Source organism: Lathamus discolor, chromosome 1 (assembly GCF_037157495.1).
Source record: "Lathamus discolor isolate bLatDis1 chromosome 1, bLatDis1.hap1, whole genome shotgun sequence".
Lineage (NCBI taxonomy): Eukaryota > Metazoa > Chordata > Aves > Psittaciformes > Psittacidae > Lathamus > Lathamus discolor.
Window position 1 is genome coordinate 28,349,031 of NC_088884.1, and position 25,096 is coordinate 28,374,126.

General features: G+C 39.3%; 1 protein-coding gene across 2 annotated transcripts in view; it reads right to left on the reverse strand.

Moving 5' to 3' along the window:
- Positions 1-25,096, reverse strand: part of SLC2A13 (solute carrier family 2 member 13) — a 160,961-nt gene that overhangs the window by 82,170 nt on the left and 53,695 nt on the right. For both annotated transcript variants that reach the window (XM_065665747.1, XM_065665738.1), the window contains exon 4: positions 6,311-6,419. In XM_065665747.1, the coding sequence (XP_065521819.1) occupies positions 6,311-6,419 (109 nt within the window). The remainder of the gene's footprint in view (positions 1-6,310; positions 6,420-25,096) is intronic.

Below are 25,096 nucleotides of genomic sequence, written 5' to 3' on the forward strand. Positions count from 1 at the left end.
TGACTAACTTACTCATTATAAACCTGTCATAATTTGTAAATACATTAATGATAAATCTCTCTATGGCCGCTGATGCTGAAAGAGTAGAGAAGGTTGCTACTACTTGTGCTGTAATTCACAAAACAAGTTATTTATGTAAAGATATTCAACAAAAAAAGAGTTGAAAGGTCACTCTCCTATGCTACCTATTCAGTATTTCATTTCAGGAAAGTTTAAAAATTGTAACTTAAAGACAAGTGTCTCAGTTTGGACTTTCACCATCCCTCTGGGGTCAAGTCACACAACCCTCTAAAGCAGAAGTATCAAGTGCTGCTGCAAGCCTTGCTCCTCTGTTCAGTTCTAAGGCTGCAGAGGTACATGCTGCCTCATGCTTGCTTCAGCAAACAGAAGCAAAGGTTTACAGCTCCTCATGGGTTCCAGCTCTGCAACTGCTGCACAATAGACCCAGTGATTAAACCTGTCGGGAAATGTGCTTTGCTCCCATTAAACTCCTCTCTAGCCTCTACTAAACTCCAGAAGTATCCTGGCTTCTTTCCAGTCCCACTCCTGTCCTCTTTCATTCTTTCATTTACATTCAGTACAATATCCAACCACTTTTCATGTTAATTGTTTTAATATTCTTATCTTCAAACCTTCAATTTCCACTTGTTACATAATCTCCTTTTGTCCCCTTTTGTCTTTTCCTTCTTTATTTTATCCAGCTTTTTTTCCCCATCTTATTACTCTGAGCTTTTTTCCTTTTCATTCAGTATTTTCTTCCAGTCACTTTTTCTTCACCAGCTGAAAAAAATGCTTCTTCTTATCATCTTTTTATTGTTATTCTTTTGTTTGCTTGCACAGATTAAAAAAGCAAGACTCTTAGAGCTCAAAAGCATCTGTGAACCAAATCCAAACACCAATACATTTTACATGTGGATTCACTCAACTTTGAGGAGATGCAAGGATATCTTAACAATAAATAAACATTTTATTAACTAGGAATAACAGATCACATATACCAGCAAACAGCTTAACAAAAATGCTGAAGGCCATGAGCTCTCCCTGTTGACACATTATACCGCTTTTCTGTTGCAGAAAGCTTTTCTAACACAATGTGAGAAAATAACGGCAAATTACGAAAGTAGCATCACATCAACCCAGTATTTCCACTGCAGAACAAAATATTTTGTTTGGCTTTCAACAAGTCCCCGTAAGTTTCATAAGAATGAGAATAATCAGGAGGATACAGCTCTCTCCTCAATCTTATCTCAGATTATAGTCTGGAGGGCACAGGCAGCCTGTGTGAATGTCCATCAGTTCACTCAAAACTAGCAAGCCCCCAAAAGAGCAGCAGGAACTCCAGCACAGGCCACATTACCTATGAGCAGTTCTGACAGGACAATACTGAACTCTCTCCAATTATGGCTAAATTACTGCTTACTATTCAAGGTAATTGAGGATTTTTCCCAAAAGCTTTCTTCCCCATGTTTGTCTGGGGTTTTTGACTGCAATGAAGCTGCACAGTACCAGAAATGATTTCAGAAGTCCTCGTCCTGCAGGAACATTAGCATACAGCAAATACATCTATGTACTCTATTCATGGTTTTCACCAATTTGAAAAAGTCAAATCCTTCAAGCCTTCTCTTCTTCCCACCCCTAAAAGGATTTTCTTCTTTTTTAAAAAAAAAAATTTTTTTTTTTTAAAGAAGAAACTGATGGGGAAAATCGGCTTCAAGTTTTGACTTCAAATTGGTCCTCCCTCAAGTTTTAACTATGGGCCACTGTGGGCTTGAAAATATCTGCACACCACTGTTTCAATACAATCCTGGGATATGTTACTATTAAAAAGCTAATTTGTAGTAACTGCTCTCTTGGAATATAGTTTCCTTCACAGGGTCTTTTTCAGCCTCCTGTGAGCCAAATTTGCAACTCCAGGCCAGAAACACTGAGCTTCCCTTTTCAAGATGAGACAACACCATAATGATAAGAAATGCAAAAGTTAACCCATTTCAGATCCGCTCATACCAGTGTGAGACACTAACATCTAAAAACACATCTTTTACAGGTCAGATAAGCTGGCAAAAGCCATGACAAAAAAGAAACGTTTTTTTCCTGCTTCAGGCTCTCTATCGAACAGCAGTGGCACCCTTGTTTTTAAGAAAAAAAGGAATCAAAGCAATAGATCACTGAGCTTTATTCTTTTACTGACTAAATTTATCATGTTAGAATTTGTTCCTGTGAGAGTCAATCTCCTTAGCCTATTTTTAAATTTTGCTTCTCTTTTAGATCCACCTCCTCAATGCAGAGGTTGCTCCACATGACGCTCTCACTATCTCAGTAACATCCTCTACGTGATGAGAACTCCTGGTTCCTCCTGGCTGGAGGTTATATACATACATGGCTGATTCAAACGCAATATGAAACTATTTCTGTGCACAAACTAGATCAGTTTATCACACAGTGAGATGGACAGACTACAGTCTTCAACAACTCTTACAAAAGTTCTTTTAGTTCTCCTCTCCCTATCCTCAAGAGGAATCCAACTACAGACGGACTTTGTTGCTCTCATGGGCTTCAATGTTGATATGCAATTTTTAATCAGAAAACACAGAACAGACTCCTTAATCATGACAGCCCTAGGTTTTGTTGTTAGCTCCATGTGTTTCTTGTAGATATTTTAATGCTTTTTAGGATGTCTTCTACTGCTGGGTACGCTCAGTCATTATTTTTAGACCCCTGCAAAATTCCTCTACATAATTTCCTACATATAACACTCACACTTTTTGGTTCAAACACTTGTTTTCTTAGATAGAAGAGTTACTCAGGAAAGCATATACAAATTGGGGAAGTACTAAATAATTTTGTGTTTTCTTCCTCGTATTTTCATTTCACTTTCCTGCTTTGTGATTTCATTACGTTCTGTTTTTTAAAAAAACAAGCTTTTCAGACACACAAACTCACTCCTGTGGCCTCACTTTCTTACAGTGAAATACAAGATCTAACAAATACTTTTGTAGCAGAAATAGTGAAAAACCTCAAGACAGAAGATTAGAACAAGTCAGGGCCCATCACGGATGCTGCCATGTTAGCTGGTCACAGTGTAGAAGTGTCCCATGGAAATACATAAGGAGAAAGAGAATCAGAAGCTAAATTCTCTGCTAGGGAAAGCCAGGCAACAGCAAGTCAAGGTCATCAGCTTCTTCTCCTACAGCCTAGAAAGGGGTATACCAAGAAAAGAGGATTCACAGCAGTACCAAAGAGACAGTGAACACCAACCATCAAGCATTTTTTGTGACCGTTTTTGGTAAACAAGCTTGCAAAACCACTGAAGGAAAGCCAACAAAATCCTACAACCTCCAACCACAACCAATGCCTGTTCCCCTGCTGCAACAGAACAGCAATCCCAGAATGTCATAACTTAACATTACAGAGAGGAAAATAGTGCTTAGAGAGTTAATGCAATCTGACAGTTCCTTAAGGTACCATTCAATTACTGCATTAAAAAGCAATCACCAATTTCTAAGTAAGCAAACCATCAACAGACAGCTGCTTACTTACATTTGAAAAATGTCCTTTCATAGGAGACTGCTTGCCTTGCATACCTGATAACTAAAAATGTAGTTATACTGGATTATTAAAAAATATTGAATATTACAAATGGTTTACAAGCCAGTCCTTTAACAACAGTGCCTTCCTGTGTTTATTACAGGCATTTTCTTATTTTAAAGCTAAGATTCAACTGGTTTATAGTTGTAATTCTGTCCTCCTACACATACGCAAGCAAATTAGGTCAATCCCAAACTATCTGTAAAACCTCCTACACAGAAAGGAGTTTGAGATTTTAAAACATATGAAGTTTAAAATAAACAGTCAACCTACCAGTGTCTTAAACCTTGTGAACTGCCGATTTTTTTGTTCTAGCCTAATAAGGTATCCTAAAGTAGTATAAACCAAGATGTGAGAATGACTGTCCTTGGCCATCAGTTGCAACCATATCATGTTTAATAACATTTTAATAATGTCTATTATATAAGTTCCCCCAGTTAACTTCTAAACTTCTACATTTGGCATCTGTAGCATCCTGTGGCAATGAGCTCCACTGTGCAATTATGCGCTGTGTGAAAAAATGTTTATTTTAAACCTACTGCTGCGTAAGAGCTAGAAGTCTTGAAAACCGTGTTATAAGAAATGATGAATAGTCATGCTCTGCCCATCTTCTCCACAACATTAGTAGCTTTATAATCCTCTTGTGTTTCTTCTAAGCCCATCTGGTTTCCAAGCTGCAGAGTCCTAACCATCCTGTTCACATACAGGTATCTCTTTCCCCATATAACTTGGTTTATCCTGCTGTTTGCAGATCAGTTTCCAGATTAGTCATGGATGTCATCATAGAATTATAATGCAACTTGAAGATCTCTTTATTGAGTAGTAACAATTTAGACTGCCATGCATGTTAGTTAGCCAGTTCCCTCCTACAAGCATTATTGTATAACACTGTACGGTTAATGCACTTGCCAATTTATTAACTTGTTATCTTGTATTATCTTCCTATAACTGTTCATGCTCACAGATTTGGAGGGAATCATGAATGGTGCATGAGTACAAACTGTTATTTTGCTGGTTAGCCCTTTCACAGACTTATTAAAGCAGCAAAAAAATCCACATAGATCCCTCTAGGAGTCTACTCTCATCTTATGATAACTGTCCTCTGTTCTTACCTTTTCTTATTTCCCTATCTTAACAAGTTATTAATCTGAGAGGGCTTCTCTCTTACCTTTGAGACCATCTCGTTTCTTCAAGAAGTTTTGGCAGCAGCTGTCTTCAAATAGGATGGTTAGATCATATGGGAGATATACTTCTAACATGACCACAAACTTGCACCTAGCTAGTTACAATCTGTTTAAAACAGTCATATTTGCTCTTCATATTTTATATTTTCCATGTACACATTCATTTTTCTCATTTACAAGCACGCATCTTCTCATTTGATTCCATGACAGTTTTCATTATTTTTGATAAGGACAGAAATAAAACTTTCTGGGGTGTAGCTTCATGCAGATTACGTATTTGAGTTACTCCAGACCTGTTGGGTGTACCCTGATGAGTCTAGGCAATTTGTTACTAATCATTTTAATCAGCTTGTTCTAAAAGTTCTTCTACTAACACTTGAATTTGAAACAGACCATCTGAGATATCTTAAGTATGGGCAGGAAGACTCATACACCCTATATAATCAACACAAATGCAAAAAGAGTCTTTGTAAGAGTTGGTGCTAAAGATTCATTTTCTGCAAGTGTTCTCACGCCTTGATCCTTATTGGGCCTGGAGATTATTAGGTGTGTTGTTTCTTATGTGCCTGAATAGTTTCTCAAAGCTCTTTCTGTGCCTGTGTTCTGGTTTTCACACGACTTAGTAGTTTTGCATCCAAATGTTTCCACATTCGGTCACAATTTCTACTTTATGAAGTCTCTCTTTGCCTGTTACAGACTTCCCTCCTTTGCAGTTTAATAATTCTGGGTTTGGGGGGTTTTTTTCACTCCTTGTGATAGATGGCAGATATTTACTCCACCATTTAATATGGTAGCTCTCGATACCACTAAAAGCTTTATTCTTTCAGGTGTCCCTTTAAACAATTTCCTAAAAAGCTTGCTCCCTTAGGTGTAGTCTCTCTATAAGATGTTACTGCAATATATTTTACACTTGCTCTTACAACAATATGGATATCTTACTCATTATAGTTACTCTTGCAGGAGAGCTCAACAGTAATTTCACCTCAAGACAGGCCTTGTACATTACATATTTGTCAAGAGCTACTCCTCCCGTGAGCTGACAGCTTATCACAAAACCCAATATACCGTTCTTCACTTCTACCTTTACTGAGTCTTCATACACGTAACAACCATGTAATAATAGGAAATGTTTCTTCCCTCAGCATCTTACCTCTTTAAGCACTTCACAATAATGTTCTACCATGGTCAACAGCCTAACACTCACTGCATTTTGATCTCTTTGCACACAAATTCAAACCGTAAGTGTACTTTCTTGTCGTGACATACATAGCTTTGATTGTAAACCCTAACATACAATAACATATCCCCAAGAGTACTATTTGCATTCTCATCTCTATGTAAATGTTTGCCCTCACACTAACACCCTCTTGTACCAATTTTCTAAGACACCAAATATACCAATATCTAGATTTCAAACCAGCATTCCAGCTCTCACACTCCTTTTTTCACATTTCAGGTTTTCTCCAGAAGCCCATCTACAACTGCTACTGGTCCATCTTTTTCTAATACTTTATAAAGAGAAGCAAGCAGTAAATACATACATGATGGTGTTAATCCCTGACAGTTGTTGAAACATCTGCAGACCACAACCCACAATTAAGGCTCTTCGAGTTGGAGGGTATGTTAGCATTCTGCAGATCACAGGTCCAGCTTAAAAACAAAACAAAACACACACAACAAAAAAAAATATGTGATAGTTCTTAAGTGATCGCTCTCAAGACAACGTTCCCCGGCAAAACAGGCTTTGCACCTTAGTTTCAAACACACTTGGATTATTGCAATTATTTCTGAACAACTCGATCACAGAATCACAGAATCACAGAATCCCAAGGGTTGGAAGGGACCTAAAAAGATCATCTAGTCCAACCCCCCCAGATCATTTCACTTCTGCTTTTCTGCATGGTACTACAAAGATGATTTGCAGGAAGCCCAGGCAAAAAAAATGAAACTGTTTTGTACACAGTGTATAACTCTCCTATATCATACTAACAGATTGCACATCTGCTGCAATTGAAGGTACTCAAAGTTATCACAGAATATCATTGTTGTTTCCTTTCTTAAAAATTCTCAGAGTTATTGAAAGGTTATTTCAGAAACGCCGTGACCCACTGCTCAGATCTGGATCTTGCAGATACAGTGCTCTCCCTAGTCCTCCAAAGACCCAATTTCCACAAATCGACTGCAAGTGTGGGTACTTTGAAGGTATGGGGCAGATCTATTCTGCACAGCTGTAAAGCCAGCAGAGAGAGCACAAATGATTTTTTCCATACTTTTGGTAGCAATGGTATGAGGCTGTATTCAGAAAAGCAGAAAATGGTTTCTCAATGAAGAGAAGAGCAAATATTTCTGGCAGAGAAAGTGCTGTTCCTTGCTAATTTTGCTGGGGTTTTTTAAATAATATATCAGGCAAAACTGTAAAATACTTGACTTCATTATTTACTTAAATTTCTTGCTGTCCAAAGTGGTATTTGGGGCAAACACAGTCTGGTGAAAAATTCTATGTTTTATACATCTTACCACATCTGCTATACCCACTCAGAACACCAAACACAGATCACAATAGCTACAGGTCAAAATAGTTGAAAACTGTGAAGAGACTCAAAAAGGGGGGTTTGATAATATTTTCTTCATTGAAAAATAATTAGACCTACCTAGGGCAAAACTTAGTTACATAAAACCCATTCTGAATTCATATCCCAATTGTATCATAACTGAGCTTTGCATCTTTATTAATAACAGCAGAATGCAGTCTGACAGATTTTCCAGCTGTACATTCAGACAGTACATCCCACCTGTCTTGCCATACAGCCACATCACTACCTTCCAAATGTCTTTGAGAAAATCAAGTGACAGATAAATAGAGCCAATCTATATATCTGGCAATATATTCTCAAGCAAGACACATGGCATTGCTGGGTAGACAAGTATATCAAAGGGTTTAGCAGTCCAATTGGCAAAGTGGAAAACCAACAAACCAGCACTCACTGCTGGTCTGGAGCAGTTCGGACCTCAGACACACTCCTGGATTTCTAACAAATGCAACTATGAGCCTTTATTCACAAACAACAGCCCTCTGGTTTCCACACTTGGCATCACACCTGAGCATGGAGGAGCTGGGCTTAAAACTCTTTCTCTGGCAATTGATTCTGCAGCATCTGTCATGAACCCAGGCTGCTGAATGCCTATGAGAGAGAGATCATCTGTTCTTCATAAACTTCGTATGTTTATGAACATTCAATGGAGTTCAAAATGCATCTTTACCTCCAAAGGACCTTACAGCCAACCTAAATCTTCAAGTCCACCATCAATGACTATGCTCACTGAATAAGCTGGAATGCTACAGCAGAAGCTGTTAAGAAAGGAAGCAGAAATGTCCTAAGGAACTGACACAAGATTTCTAACAATTCCTGAGCCACTCAGCTAGTTGATGAAAGTTATATAAAACTCTACTCACAATACAGCATTGTACAAAACAATTGGAAAGAAGGCATTAAAATGAATAGCTAGAAATTAAAGCAGCTGTTCCCAGACAATGCTTGCATCTCAGAGGGAGTCACGAACTCTCAACAAAACTTCATCACAAAATCGGTTTGTATGCCTGAAGTGGGGTCCTGCAGAAATCTTTAGACCATGTAGTAAAGTTTAGACCTTAGATCTTCAGAGCATCCAGTCAGCTAAATGCAGTACATACTTAGAACTTTTCAGACTTCTGATTAATTGCATCAGAAAAAAAATATGCTAAAAATCATCATAATGCCTCAAGTCAGAGATTTAAAAGTTTTACTCTAAACCTGTACCATGGCAACCACACATATCAATAGGCATACACAAAATTAAAGGATATTCTTTCATAAGATTCACAGCCCTCAGGTTTACAAGCCAATAAACTGAACGAAAAAAAAAATAGAAGAAATCGTTAATCTCTGTATTAAAGGAGCTTTACAAACTCCACTAAAAAACCCAAAGGACTTTGACTGCAAGGTGGCTGTTTTTAAAGCACAAAGTGAGTGTGGAACTTTTTATTAAAATTACCTAGCCCTCAACCCAACTATCCTTTTTTTTTTTTTTAATTTTCCTATCATCAATCCTGCCTTTCATCTCCTCTTGTGTTCATATATTACAGCCTTCTTACAGGTTGTAATATACGAACACAGTAAGCAGATAAACAACTCTAAGCAAAACATGTTTGTTATCAACAGAGAATGGGTCGAAACTAAAATTATACACATATGTATGAACTGCATACATTTTTCTTCTGAAAATTAGGCTTCCAAAAACTGAAATTGTACTTCAGGCGTTTCTGATAACCATTCAGTCTGCTGTTGGTTATTACAATAGATTAAAAAGGCACAAACCAATAAATCGTTTAAAAACTGAAATCTTTAAAAAATGGAGCAACCTAATTGCTCACAGAACCAGAGGGAAACAGATGAGGCAAAAGATGCATCACAAAAAAAATAACATTTGACAATTTGTATGTTAGAAAAGAGATATTTGTCTCCAGAAGCTGGTAGTTTTTTTGCTTATGATAATTCAGCCTTAATTGCTGTTGTTTTCTCTTCAGACAGGAGATTTAGAAACATTCCTGCATTTGAACTACTCCATTTGAACTTGAGAAGCCACCAAGATGTTGGTTTTCCTTCTTCTAATCTATGAATTAAAATGAAGTCAAAAGGATGAGACCCATAATCATAATGTCATGGTTAATTTAAGGAGACAAGATTTGGTTGGACTTTCTGTGCTGCGGTTTCAGATAATTACTTTATCTGAAGTAAATTTCCTTAATGCATGTGTTTACAAGGGTTCAAAATATGCGACAGTAAAGGGCAGCTGAAGCTTGCTCTAAGAGTACAAAATGGCAGCAATAGATAAAGAGTAATGGAAAAATAAGGATACTGCTGCTGTAGAAGGTGACATTACATGAAGTGGTGATACATGAAGTGGATTGCTGTGGTATAACTGGCCTTTTCTTAGCCTGATCTAAACTGTCGACCTAACTAGACATTCATCCTTCTAATTAAAGGGCAAAAATAGGATTTGGAAGTCTGGCTTCACATCCAAAAAAGCCTTAGCAGCTCACGCTGAGCTAAACAGGGGCAGAGGAGCTGTTCTTGTCAAATCATTGCCTCTGGAAAGTGAGTTTCCAATGCTTTCCAAATGTTTTAAGAGTGTTATACGAAACTTGTGACGCCAGCTTCCTCTATTTTAGCTGTTACTCTTGTTACAACCCATAAGAAAATTAGGTTTAGAAACTGTGAATCACCTGTAAGGCACTTTAATTTTCCTCTGTGGGTAAAACGGACTGCAAGGCAATCACAGGAGGCTGGGTGTGATCCACTGCTAACTACAAGATAGAGATGCTTTACAAAAACAACAAAACAAACCCTAGTTCTGAAAGGAATTTAAATAATGAAAGCTAAAAAAGCAGAAGAACGGGTACTGATGATGTCACCACATCTCCTTATGAAAATCTACTGTATATGCTTCCAGGGAAAGAAAAATATTGTAGATAGACATAAAATCAACCTAAAAATCTGCCAGCAAAAGCAGGCAGACAGCTGGTGCCTGGAAATCTCATGATCCCCTTTCCTATAATTATTAGTACAATACCTGGCAAAATTTCACAGCCAGGAAACTATGGTTAGAGACCACGCTCTGCCAAAGTCATTTGCAGGTTCAAACATTCTTTTGCCAGCTAATCTAGGTAACAGCTTGCAGCAACAGCTTAAAACTATGTAGGACTCCTGCCAGCATTTTGTGCTCTTGCTGTAGAGGATTGTTTCCAAAAAGGCAGGCTTAGCCAAGCAACAAGGCAGTCACTAATCAGTTTAGCATCAATTAAGCTCAACCTTCAGATTAGTTTCTCGGACCTGTTCTTGTCCTAATGCCAGTCAACACCCTCTCTTCCATCCAGCTAAATCTTCAAAGAACCAGTCTACAGTTAGAAATTGGACCAAAAAAAGAAAATTCAGGCTGGTGATCTGGATAACAGAAAACAGATACTGGAATCTTTTCTGTTGTGCCTTTCCTTACAAAAAGACAGCTTCCAGTCCAGCTTTCTCTGCATCATCTGCAGAACATTCCTCCATCTAAAACTGCTCCTCTAAAGCACTTAGAGCTAGCTTGTTTTCTGCATATGAATGATACACTAAAGCAAATGCCCCTTCTGTCCTGGACTATGACATGAATATTTTCTAAAAATATCAACTGCATTCATTTTTCCTTTCTGTAAAATTTACCAAATCACAAGATCAAAACTGCAATATTTATCCGAAGAAGATACAGAACAATTTTACTGAAGTACCAGGCTCTTCCCCACTGTCTCACAATGTTTGCAGTAACACTGGAAGAACCATTCCTAGTAAAGCAGGAAACTTCCTACCTCATATAGTTCTCTAATCCTCTGAGAAAGCTCAAAAGAAGGTTGCTTGCTTGAGTCCATTTCTGTTTGTTTGTTTGGGGTTTTTTTTGGTGTTGTGGGTTTTATTTATGCATAGCCCCCAGTCAGCCACGAATGAGAAAAGACTGTCAGCCTGCTTAATAAGTCAGAGGTTTTAAGTTTTCCACACCAAATACATCCAATGGTATAATAAGACACCCTGCTCTAAAAGCAAATAAAAGCTAATTAGACAGAACCACTTTGGTTCTAGAGAATTAAGCCGTCCAGGGAGTTTTATCATGCCCAGATGAACTGAAAGGTTGGGGTTTTTTCTCAGGAAACCTCTATTTCAAATAAATAGTCCCTCCAAAAGATCTTTTTAATCCACACACTCAGAACAGAAACACTAAGAATAAAGATTTTTTGGGTTTGTTTCTTTTTGACAGCAAGTTGAGCTGGTCTTTTGGGAATCCTGAAAACAAAGCAGTTTTATCTGTAAAGGGAAAAAAAACTATCTTTCCCTTGATACTACATTCTTTGATATAAAGCTTTGGTGATGGAAAATCTATATGACTGAGTACTTGCACAAAGGCGGCAGCAGTTAAGAATACCTCTGAATAGGACAAGAAGCAGTGGCAAGCAGGGAAGCAACAAAAGGAGCTCATTTTGGCTCTGCATGACATGTTCTTTATAGAAAACAGGAAGTACTGTAATGAAGTCCTTTAAAGCTGGAGAAACCATGACAAAACAGATAGCAAACAGAGAAGAACGGGTATGTAGATGATGCCAGCCAGAGCTGAGAGGCGGCACAGATGAAGAGTCCATGCGGGTGGAAGAGGAACCCCAGAGTGGCACTGTCAGACCTCTGGAGTGGGGGAATGAGGAAAGGAAGGCTGACCTGTTTCTTGGATAGGAAGACTGGGGTAGGGACAGAGAAAAGCAAGGATCACACTGTGCTTTCCTTCTAGCTCTGGTAGGCACCTTAGAAACAAAGCAATAAGGTATCAAGGTGGACTTGTGCATACCTGCAGCCTGCAGTGTGGTTTTAGCAAACAAACATTTCTTCACATGGTCTGCTCTAGAACTGCTTTACACAGGAAGCAGTGATGTGACCCTCATTAAAGAAAGCAGGCGAGGAAAGATAAGGTGATGTAGCATCACACAGACACAACCAAAATAAGCCAAGTGTTGTAACAGCCTGAAGAGCTTCTCTACTCTCATCAAGCAACAAAGTGCAGTGCAGAGTACTTAGCAATCTGGAATTAAAAAGCTTTTTTTTCCCTTCGGTTTAGGTTGAGGAAGGATGCCTAAAAGGAAACTGCAGTAAGGGCAGTTTCAAGAGTGCTTTTGGGATTTTTGCCTTTTGTGTGTGTTGGTGGTGATGTTGCTGTTGTTTTTTAATTAAAAGAGCACCAGAAAAACTGATGACTCTTCCCTCCAACCCAATCAGTAAGTAACCTACTCTCAAGCTGATCTTCCCAGCTGTTCCTATATTAACAATCATACAGATACTGCAGTTAATTTCCTGGGCAACACACTTCAAGCCTTACATTTTTTAGGGTTTTTTTCTGCCAAAAACCTTACTTCAGTGATATTACTTTTCCCCCTCCATCCTTTGTTTCATGCCCTAAGCCAGTAGTTTAACAGTGAAAACAGATTTCCAGTCTTTGCCCTCCAAAAGAATACAACACAGGGACACGTTCCCAGGAGGGAAGAGGAGAAAAAGGAAATTTAATAGAACTGAGAAAGGAGCCTGGCGGTCAGTGTAAGTCTCCATAGAAACTTATGGATGCAATCTGTTGTGTGTTACTCTTTTTTATTAATGGTATATTTAGTTCATACCATCTCCTTAAAAAAAGTTAAAAAAAAAAAAAAAACCACATTTATCTAACGGACCTGAAAAACTCCTCTCACTTATTTAAAATTCAGACGCCATTAGCAATAAAAGCTTCATTAAAAATAAAAGGAGAAAAGTTAAATTAGAGATGAGATCCGTATCTAAACGTTTGAAAAATCTGTTTTGAAATCAGTATCATTATAGCACAGCTCAGTTGGGTTCCAAAACTATCAGAGAGGAGAAAAATCAAAAAATCACTGTAGGTTAAAGTCAAAGGACTTTCAAGTTTGGCTTCCTAACAACAAGAGAGCACCATCAATGGGTGTATAGATGACAGACCAGCAGACCAGTTTCAAGTTAAAATAACTCTTTAGAAACTGCTTCAACACTGATTTTTTTACACTGAAGCATTTCAACTTGAGCACAAAGTTGAGTTCCACTGAAGACAGAAGGGCAGATACTCAAACAGTTCACTGAACTGCAGCCTAAGAGCATACCTTACCTAAAAGTACTAGCTAATTTGCTACCTTTTAGTATTAACCATCCACTATCGGAAACACACAGGGCTCTAAAACAACCACAGCATGTTTTTCAGCAGAGAAGCCAACCGCATCCTGGAAGGAGGAGCAGGCGCATTGCCAGCAGGTAGTTCTTCCCCTCTACACAGCACTTGCGAGACCCACAGCTACAAGCAGCACAACACCTTGCTTCATGAGCCTGGAGGAGAACCACCAAGGTGGACGTGGCCAGAACTCATGACATAGGAGGAGATGCTGAAACAACTGGGGTTGTTCAGTTTTTTAAAGAGAAGGTAAAGATTTCTGTTACCTACAGCCACCTGCAGAGGGCCAAAGAGAGGACAGACCCAGATTCCCCGGAGGTGTGCAGGGGTAGGACGAAAGTCAAAAGACAAGTTGCAATGCATAAGATTTGGACCAGATGTGAAGTCTGTTTATCTGGACCCGTGGAAGTGGTCAAACGCAGAAAGAGATACGCAGACAGCTTCCTGAACAACCTGATGTGATTTGGCCTGATTTGATTCGGGACTGGATTAGGCACCCATCAGAGATCCATGATGCTTACATGAAACCTACATCATTCTAAAATTTGTGCTGGTACTGGTTATTACAACCAATAATAATGAAAAAGAAGGTTTGGCACTCACAGTAGTCAAAAAATACCCCCAAAAAAACCCACCCCACCCCAAAAATTTATTAGGAATTAACAGACAATCATGACACTGTAAGATAGCGCACTTCATTCTAATCCTATTAAAACCTCAATTGCTTTCCAACATTTATTACAAGTACTATTTTCACAGTTATCTTAAAGAGTGACTGAAAAGCCTCCTTATATACAGATCCTGTGAAACTCTGCTATCTCCCTACTAACAACAGCAGATCCACCCCTTTTTGCAATTTTAGTCCTAGGCTTCATTAATCAAGAACCTCTCAGAACCTCTCAGTCACACTGGACTGACAGCTTTTACCTTGAATTTGTAAATTCTACAGAGAACGCAAACCAATATTGAAATCAGCAAGTGTAAAATACTTGACTACTCCCATAACTGGTATGAAATAAGACATAGCAATAAGGGAGACCTTATTCCAGCCTTTCAGTATATTAGAGACAGCTTAGAAGATAGATGGGGAGAGACTTTGTACCAGGGTCTGTAGTGACAGGACAAGAGGCAACGGTTTTAAACTAAAAGAGAGTAGATTACCTTGCATATAAGGAAGAACCTCTTCCCTGTGAGGCTGGTGAGGTCCTGGCACAGGTTGCCCAGAGAAGCTGTGGCTGCCCCATCCCTGGCAGTGTTCAAGGCCAGGCTGGACATAGTTTGGAGCAACTTGGTTTAGCAGAAGGTGTCCCTGCCTGTAGCAGGGGAGGTTGGAACTGGATGATTTAAAAGTCCCTTCCAATCCAAACTATTCTATGATTGATAAGAGCTGTATGCAGTTCTGGTCCCCTTTGCTTTCTCACCCTCATCTCAAAAAAATAGGAATACAGTAGAAATGGGGGAAGATTGAGAAAAGGACAAAAAGAACAATCAAATCAATGGAATGATTCCAACATACAGCACTAATAACACTATTTTTACAAGGCCCATGGGTACTAAAATGCATATACAATTATACCATATTAGTGTACTTATGTCTGGAGTCACAACAAGCTAGTATTAACAGTCTGTTTAGTGTGATTCTGCCTTCGTTATCATAATAGGCCTCTGCTTTAGCTACAGATGAAAACAACAAATCAAGTACAGCCTGCTCAAGGTGGAGGAAAAAAAAGATTAGGAGTGAGAATGCAAAAAGGTTTCACAAAATCAGAAGTGCCACAATGAAGGCGAGCAGAGAACATGGTTGTTTCAAAAACAAGACAGCAAAAGCCCTGTATAAAATGTCAGGCGCAAAACCAGAAGCATAGGTGTGACCCACCATGTGTTGGCCACTATCAAAGCAGAATGGTGGCAAAATAGGCTTTGTCTGACACAGTATGGCCATTTTTACCAAACTGTCTAAAATCCACAGTGTAGTGGACACATGGTTCATGTCTGGGGTCCAGGGACAACAAGCAAAATACATGATCTACTGCAGATCATATCTTGCTGGAGCAGCAATTCCAAATCAACCACCTGCTTAAGTATTAGCAGTGGCTGAAGTAATAATTTACAATATAAAAAGTCAGAGAACAGATGGTAATCTCTTGGGCTTTGATCCTAAGAAATGTTTTTTATCACAAGCGCTGGAGATTATGAAAAGCTGATGCTCATAACAGCTTCCAAATCTTCCAGTTTCTGGAGGATTCTCATATAGCCTATATGAATTTTTATGTTCCAGCCACTCTGGAGTTTCAGGCATAACACAATAAAGTAGATCCCTGTAGCACTGAAGAACACAAGGAGAACCTGCCCTAGTCAACAAATGAAGTCTAAATAAAAAATAAGTAAAAGCTGGATAGGCACCAAAACAATCCTTTCTTTAGAGTTGGTCTACCTACACCCTCCTATAACAGAAAATCACTATTATAACAGAATCAGCATAACCATCTACTAAAAATACATCCACTGCAGCAGCTTGCTTTCAGATCCTCCCAGGTATCCCTAAAGATGCCCCATGGGAACATGCTATGTTCAGCTTCTTCCTAATTTCATTTGCTAATGCTCATTTTTGCAGAGAGACAAAAAACAATAATGGAAACAGAATAAGCACCAGGGCATGTACAGCAAAACCAATAGGTACCCTTCTACATGTAAAATACAAAGAAAATCCATGCTAGACCAACTGTCGCACATGGAGGATGCTGTTACAACAAGCTATTTAAATAGTTCTGGTCTGGCCAGGTTCCAGGCCAAATCTATTGGAGTTAAGAAGTAATACCTGGGGAAAAAACAACTGCATCACCACCCTGTTGACATTTTTAAGGTTTCAACTCTAACATTATGACTTGCATAAATGCAGCAAGCACTCTCAGCTGAAACACTATTAAAAGAGAAAAATACTTAAATTCCTTTCATAAAGGCAATAAGAGCATAAACTGCATTAAGGAAAAAGCTGATTTTAGGACCAACATGAATTCTTACCTAGGGCTTCAGAAGCACATGTACTCTACCTGAAGTCAAAGATGACACAAGTCAAAATTCATACAGCAATTCACAGCATCCCAGTGGAAGTATCTGGTCAGCAACTAGTGGTTACTGATTAGCATTTCAGTTTCCCCAGGAGCTCATGGTTTTCCTAGATTTGAGGGTAAAAATATCACTAGCATAGTTGGAATTTCAGGTGACCTTCCTGGATTCAGGGCAAACTGGAGACTTCTCACTAATGATCAGTTGTCACTCGGAGAAGGGACAGAATTCTACCCAGAGATGAACATCCTCCCTCATACACAAGCTATTTTTCCAGAGGTGAAACAACTTCTTATGAAAAATAGGTGTTTCAAGGATAAGCACCAAAAAGAACAGAAATTGTATCAAGTCCTCCCTCCTGTTTACCAAAAAAAAGGAAGGGGGCAATTACTCCATTTAGAATTTGTCAGGGTGCAGAGGCTGAGAAATCTGAAGGCATCAACAAAACTGCTTCATACCATCAGTGAGTTTCAGCAGTCTGGTTTGTCATTGGACTGGGTCAGGAAACAATGAAGTTAATTTTCAGCGTCAGATGCAAGAAGCATCTGTATCTTTATTTGGATACCAGGAAAATATTTTCATGTTTTTCAGTGAAAGCTTCATTGCCCAACTGTGCCTCCTGCCAGCTGTCACCAACCTATTATGCAGGCTGTAAGGAAGAATTCTTGGGCAGGAAGTCTGGGGGAAACTTGTAAACAAAAACAGAGGATGAGCAAAGCTGGAAGAAAGCTGCAGTGTTTGGACCACCTACGTTTCAGGGTGGATTTCCAAATATCTCCATTCACTGACCTCGTATTTCCTGCTTTCACTGAGCTGACACAGTCACCGACAGAAATCACTGCTGTTGATCATGCAGGCTGTGAAGCTAATCTGAGAAGCTAATTCATTTCCATTCTCCACCTATACACATATTTGTATGTTCTCCACATATCTACACCTATATGTATTCTGCACCTACACAGGTAGGATGAAGATACAAGCAGACAAGCATGGCAGAAGGTGGAGAGTGGAGGTAAGAATGACTTGCCTGATTACAACATATGGAGAAAAATAAGGCAGATAGAGAATCAAGTTTACAATACAGAAATGACACCACCTTTGATGAACTAACAATCTCAGGCTGACTTTGAGCAACCAGAGAAAGATTTCAACTTTGGAGAGAATGCTAGATAATAATGATTTTTCATAGAAATTGATGGACAAGAAAAAAGCCAAGTATGCCTGCAGTCATAAACTGGTTTCTACAAAGTTTTTTCCCAGATAATTATCAGCCTATGAATGCATGCATGACCTAACATTCATCTGGAGGGAGCAGTAGATGTTTAAGATCAAATACAGTAAAACTTGCAGAGTAACACTGAGATATGAAAGCCATCTGACTTGATGCACGCATATAGCACAACTAAATAAAAACTGACCATCTGCATTACCAAAAATTACTCAAGTAATTCATACTTAGTATAATACACTAAGTGCAAGCTACAAGAAAAGTTTGGCCATGCATGGTAACTTTGAGATCAGTTCCACCACAAAGAAAAGTGATTTCCTTAAGGACAGAAACTACTATGAAGTCCTCCCCTCATGGAGAAGTGCTAACTTCGACTGCGGTAAGGGGAGGATACACATAACCCACCAGAATCAATTATCTTCAGGTTTAATAACATGCTTATACACTAAGAGGTACAACAGATTTTAACACAGAAGCTCCCTTATTTGTGATAAAAAATTGATTCCTCTGGGCAACATGCAGTTTAAGAAGCAGTATGACCATGTGCATCTTGGCAAGTAAGGCAGTGCAGTAGGCACGGATTACCGGGTCAAAGTTGTTTGAAACAGAGGTCCCTAGATGTACATGCCATGCTATTTTATGTCAGAATAGATTTAGCCTTGTCCCCTAGGCAGAACATCACCATGCATGGGGCTGTTAGAAGCTGCCCTGAGACTCTCATTGGTTAGAACTTTCATATCTCCAAAAGACTCCAAGCCCATTGAATGCATCCCTGGAGCGAATCACCAGTTTAATTTCCCCTGAAGGAAGTTACTCCATGAGCCTAACACTGTTTTGCAGTCTGAACAAACAGTACAGGAGGGTGACAATGGGAGATGAGAAGAGAATCACTGCAGAACTACGCTGCTGTTCAAAGCCAAAATGTAAATGCAGGTGCAGTCCAATGCATCTTTCAATAGCTGACAGCAACTGGAACGGTTCTGCATAAAACCACACTAGGAAAAAAGCAATATAAACTGCTCCTATTAAATATTAGGTTTTATTTAAAATTCATTTAGAAGAAATCTAGAACAAAATTAATTCAGTATTTTGTAATGCTAGCACAATGTATTCAATCGTGGAGCAGCTCCCTGGAGGTTTGAGGTTTATTCTTTTTCCTACATATTTTCCCCCCCCCCTCCTCATTACTAGTTTTGCAAGTTCATCCTAAAAGCTGCGAGTCACCCCAGGTCCTTTACCACTGTTGTCAACAGCTTTTGGCAAGAAACAGAAGGCTTTTTCATTTTCCTGTAGGATTTTTTTTTCTTCTCCACAGAATTGTAAGCTCCTATTCCCTTCAGCCGGGCTGTACAGCTTTTTACTAGACAAGCCTAGTATGTAATGATAAAAATCATGGGGGTTGAGGAAGGAGCAGGGGAAAAATGAAGGCAAGTCCTGAGAGCTATGATTATGTTCTATGCCCTCTTCTTGCATACTGGATTTTTAGGAACAACCAACACACAAGGGGAAAGGAATTTATAATTTTAGAATAGATTTGCCAGAAGAGGTATAGAAACATGGAATAAGTTGGCTTTTGTTTTTTAAAATCAGCTTGAAGACGTGTTTACCATTGCTACTGAAAGCTGATAGAAACTTCAGTTCAAATACCAACCAGATCTTGTCCATTAGGAACAAATTTAGGTAACTAATCCAATGGAAATGTGAACACCAAAGAGATTAATTTATCAATGCTACTGCAGTGTATTTTTGTACCTCCAACTTCAGGGAAGGATTGCAATTTCAGTGCGTTTTAAATTTCATACTTTCAGAAAGAAGCCTTCATATCAAACACTTTACTTTCAGCTGTTCCACGACAACACCAGCTTTTATTTGGGCCAACCTGCAGACACCTTCTGACCATTTAAACGAAAGTGTCAATGCAGGCTTCCCATCCTCGCAGTCACCTAAAGCATCCTATCTCACCTCCTGCTTCCCAGCCTTTCCCTGCAGATCACTGCTGGCCGTTCTGCAGCAGCCAGGGAGGTCTCAGCTCCTGTGTGGCTCACACTTCCCTCACAGGTCGGTGCCAGTTGCTTAGAAACACTGCAGGAAGGGCATTTCGCATTGGCTTTAGATAACGATGAGCTCAATTGATAGCAGCTGACTGAAGATGCTTTGAACTTTTTCCATATTTCAAACCAACCTTTGCAGTATTAAGAAAAACCCATGACACATTTGAAGAAGCTGAGCAAGGTCAGGATTGAATTAGGACAAAGGGAAGCAGAAAACTGTGGTTGAGAGTCTAGCTGTAATTTACTGAGAGAAAAAAACCCCATCAAACTTCTCAAGAAGTAATTTTGAAGAAAACTATTTGCTGCTCTCAGATGAGAGGGCTTAGGAGAAAACGTTTACTTGTGCCACCAAACTACAACCCATCTCAACCACATTGACTCTTAAGTACATCAAGTCATTTAGAACTAGCACTTCCAGGTGCACTGCAGACCTCCGAAAAGGAATGCTGGATTTTTCACTTCCAGTCCAAATGTGGGAGCTTCAACCAGTGGCTGCTTCTGCTTGGGTCACTCTGTGTATTGTGGGTAGCAGCTGGTTGACAAGCTGATCCAGTGAAACCTGAGGTGATAGAATGGAGCATTTTGCAGGAACTCTACACGCTACATTCTGCATCTTTAATACATGAAAATGGAAATGGTCCAGTAGCACTCACCATTAAAGGAAAGCAAACGTTTCCCATGAGAATAGTGAGGCTAGCCTATAACTTACCACCCACAATGGACAAGGGAGAAGAAGCAAAGATGTGGGACATCAGCAAGAAACATCCAAAATTCAGAAAAACAAGAACAATCTCTACAAAAGGAGCTGGGGGAGCAGCAGCCTGTGGGAGAGGAACAGATCGAGAGGGGTGAACCCACACACATGCCAGCAAAGGAGAGCAGCACATGCTGCCCTTACTCAGAAAGGACACGCGAGGGTGGGTAATCTGGCTCCAGCGCCTGGAAGCTTCGCAGCTGAGTCAGGAGACTGCTTTTGCTTCCGTGCTCTCTACAGATGGCTGCTGCTGCACAGCCAAGTGTTCACCTCAAAAACATCAGAGACCCTTCACCATGCAGCTCAAACCTTTCACCAGCAGCCACCACAGCTACAGAGAAATAGTGGTTTAGGGAGGGAGCACATGCCTCCAAAGACGTGACGTGATGCTATTTATATTAGAAGAGAGACTGAATTAATTTATTTTTACATTGATTCTTCCAGGTAATTCACTCTGTAAACTAACCTGTAAGCATTAAGCCTAGAAGAAATTAAAGAAATGTCGTCACACTGTGCTGCAATATAAGAATCTCTAAAATATAAAATATAAATATATAAAATATAAAATATAAGAATCTCTAAAATTGTTTAAAATAAACAAGTGACTTTTCTCAGTAAAGAACAGCAACTCAATTCTGTGACTGAGAGCAGTATTTTTCTTCACTGCTCGGGTCTGATAGATGGCATTGCAATACCATTGATTTAAAACAGGAGGCTTTTCTATTCTCAGTAGACAATGATCACAAATGTCACCTACGTGACACACTTCTTCCCAGGCCTCAAATAAAGAGAAGCTCTCAAAAGCAGCCAATGTGACTTAACAACAGCAAAAACATACGGTTCTGTCTAGAAGAGTGACATCAACATTTAAGTAACCATTTCAGACGACCAGCATACAAAATGAGCACCACAGTCCCCCCTCTCCTATGCAAGGTGACAGTGAACCACCCTGACTCTTCAGCCCATGAAGCTCTAACAATATACACTGCTGTAGGAGAAAAATCCCCTAACTCAGCATTTGTTACCCACTTTAATCATGTAAATCAGGTCTGTTAAACACCCTTCCTAGCCCCCACACTGTACATACACTTTGTTCCTCCCAAAGGCCAGGTATTTGCTTTATAATCTCAAAGTTCACTAATGACACTAACACCCTGTGTCACTTCACCACAAGGAACAACCAGAAAGATTGTACAGATTATGACTTTTCCACAAATGCGCTAACTTTTAAATCAGTAAAGAAAGTCTTTATACTAAAACCAGTTAAAGTTATTCCAAGCTCAAGCACTGTGAGACACAGATCTAACATCTGCATCTTGAACATCTTCCCTTATTTTACAAGGATGGAAAGCAATATTTAAGAAGGTGGTAAACACATTAATCTGTCACTGAACCTGACTTTTGGTTGTTCACATTCGGTATGTACTGGAAGGCAAGTATCAAAGACATATAGATACTAACCGGCAGAAAACCAAAATGAATTGCAGCATGACAACAGCTCTTCAGCTCATACGAGGAGAACAAATGTTTGTTTATTTTTTGCTTGCTCTTGCTACCTCAAAAAGCAATGCAAGCAGTCTGGCATCAAAGAAAAAAGTAAAGTGAATAATGCAAGGCTTTTCAGAATGAACTGTACAAATAATTCAGTTGCTCCTTAAAGCGCACTTCATGTTTTATATACAAATGGGGGTGGGTGGGTGTGGAATCTACGGACTGTATTTTAAACTATTTTTTTTATATTCTGTGGCCATACTCCATTTCAAGAAGTGAAGAAAAGTAAATTTAACCTGGAAATGTACATATATACATACTCAGAATGAACACTTCAGCCATCTCTTCCTGGCATACCAAAGTGCATCTGATGGTCTTGCTTGCCCCAGAAGTAACAAATCTTTCTGGACTTGGATAGCCGAAAAAGGTTTGAAGAGAAAGATTCATTAATAATTTATCCTTGAGGAGGAAGAAGGGGAGACACACAGTGTCATTGAAACACTACACTTCTAACAAGTGAGAATGCACTTCCCTTCTCCCTGCTCTTTTTCAGAGTCTGGTTGCTCACACTAACATCATAGATTGACAGAATTATTGGAGAAACCTTTACAAGCCCTTCTGTTTCCCACTCCAGTATGGCAACACTGTCATGATGTGTGCAAAGTGCCCAGACTGATCTTTTGAACAGTGAAAGAACTTGGGGTAGGATATTGCTAAGCTGCACCACTGCATCACCCATTAACAAATGATGCACTACAGTAAACGGAAATTGTTACCTGATGGCATAATGCTATCACAGAAAGTATCACACATCCATCCTAATCCCAGAGGCAACCACTACTTCCTGCTAACATACAGGACAAGTACAGAACACTGTTTCCAAGGACTAATGCACAAGATTCTGTATCCTCTGGAATGTGGCATGGTCAGTAAATAAGCTATAAAAGAAAAGCAGTTTCATCTAAGGCAGGCTGAAAGGACAGGTACAGACCAAAAGTAAGCATGGGCAGAATTTCAAGTTCTGATTTCCCTGAAGCACAGCAAAACCTGCAGTTGTGAACAGCAAGTCTCGGTTCAATTTTTCCTAAGCATTCCTTGTAGATACCAATTCATTAGCCATTGTTATTGAAACAGTGGAAGAAACAAGAAGCACCTATCCCTATGAAGTATCAAAAGAATTAAAAAATCAAAAGACAACGGTACACCTCAAGAAGTAATAAAAACAGGTTAAAGGTATTAAGTAAATACGAACCAACTCAAAGCTACAGGGCAACAACCATTCAGGAGGTCTGTACTTCAAACGCATCGGGGATTAACTTGTGACTCCTGTTTTGACTGGAAAGCCCTTCATGCATATATATGTTTTACTTTGGAACCAGTGAAGATATAATGCAAGTAGATTGTCTGCAGCTGTCTTTGGGGTTGCATTGACCTAGCTAGCTAGCTATCTAAATGTAATTTCTGATGATCACTTATTAAGTTTTTGGTTTGTGTTGCTAAGCATTATGGTTTTTTAAGAGATCGTGAGAGTGTTACTGTCTGTGCATGGCAACTCAGCTCGTGTAACAGCACAGAATAGGTTCTGATGGTGCTGGGTTTCTAAAGCACTTGAGAAAAGCATTACAGCACCCTAAGCTAGTGAGAGAGCAAGTGTCAAGCACCAGGCTTCAAATACAGCAGTAATGCCAGCTGAGGCAGATGTCTGACAATCCCCCTCCCACACTGAGTGTTTCAGTCTTGTGCGAGGCCTACAGGCCACAGAGAAATCCTCCTCACAGGCATCTAGAATCCCACCACAAGTCGGTGACAATTTGTTGTTGTTTTACCTGCACAGAAATTACTCAGACCAACCTCCACACAAGGATATACAAGACTATATGACCCTGAATGAAGTGGGAGTCTACTCAAGGACCAAGATGCTTGAGTGCGAAGGTGCCATGGAACAGCACCCTGAACACTTGCTTGGTTTAGCAGCACTCACATGGCATTTAGCATAAAATGTTGAGGATGGTCTAGTATTGCCAGGGGTAGCAGTGGCAGCTGAATCCCATCACAAGCCTCATGCAACCCTTGGAAACTTCCTTTGGTGCAAAGCCCTTGCCTGTTCTCTGTGAAGCAGGATTAGCAGAACTTCATTGCACTAAGGAATTTGAACATACAGTTATTCAGAAATCAAGACAGGAGGTGTATACTTTTTTAATGGAAGCATTTCCAAATCAGATCTCAAAACAACTACTCCTCCTGAAAAAAGCCGAAGAACTTTCTTAACAGGAGGCAAATTCTAGGAGCAAATATATTACAACTAGAAGGTGCCATGTAACAGTGAATAATAAATGCTCTAAGTATATTTCATAAGTGACATCTACAGTATGTGAACTATACTGCATCTCAGCACAGTGCTGTAGTCACTTGATACCTTGGGTCTGTTCTCAATTCTAACAGCAATTAAGTCACACTGCCTCAACTATTCCTCCTGTAAAACAGAAGGCTGACCTTGATCTCTCATCAATGGAGCTGTATAAGGACCACTACATACAGGCTATCCAGTATCTAAACTCTAAAGTCATTGAAGAATTATACGAGGAACTGAAGCCTTTATTTCCAGTCCAAATGAAGGAAAATAGGAGAAAGTGGTTTTCTTGAGTTTTTAAGGAGTTTGGGTCTATGCTGTGCTTCCCAGTAGTTCATGAACACAGTGCAGTGTTTACAGTTCAACAATAAATGCCTTTTCATAAAAAAGAAGAAAAGGCAAAATTGTTTTCAGGATCACCACTAGCCCATAATTACAGGTTACTTTATCAAGCATGGAAGACGTTTGCTAGTATATTATCACAGGAGAGATTCAGTTACTGTAGTAATAGATGTTCTTGAATGCCTTTACTGAGGAATATAACAAACACAGGAAAAATACATACAACTCTTACAGGCAACACCTGATGTTTTCTACATTAGCTATGAA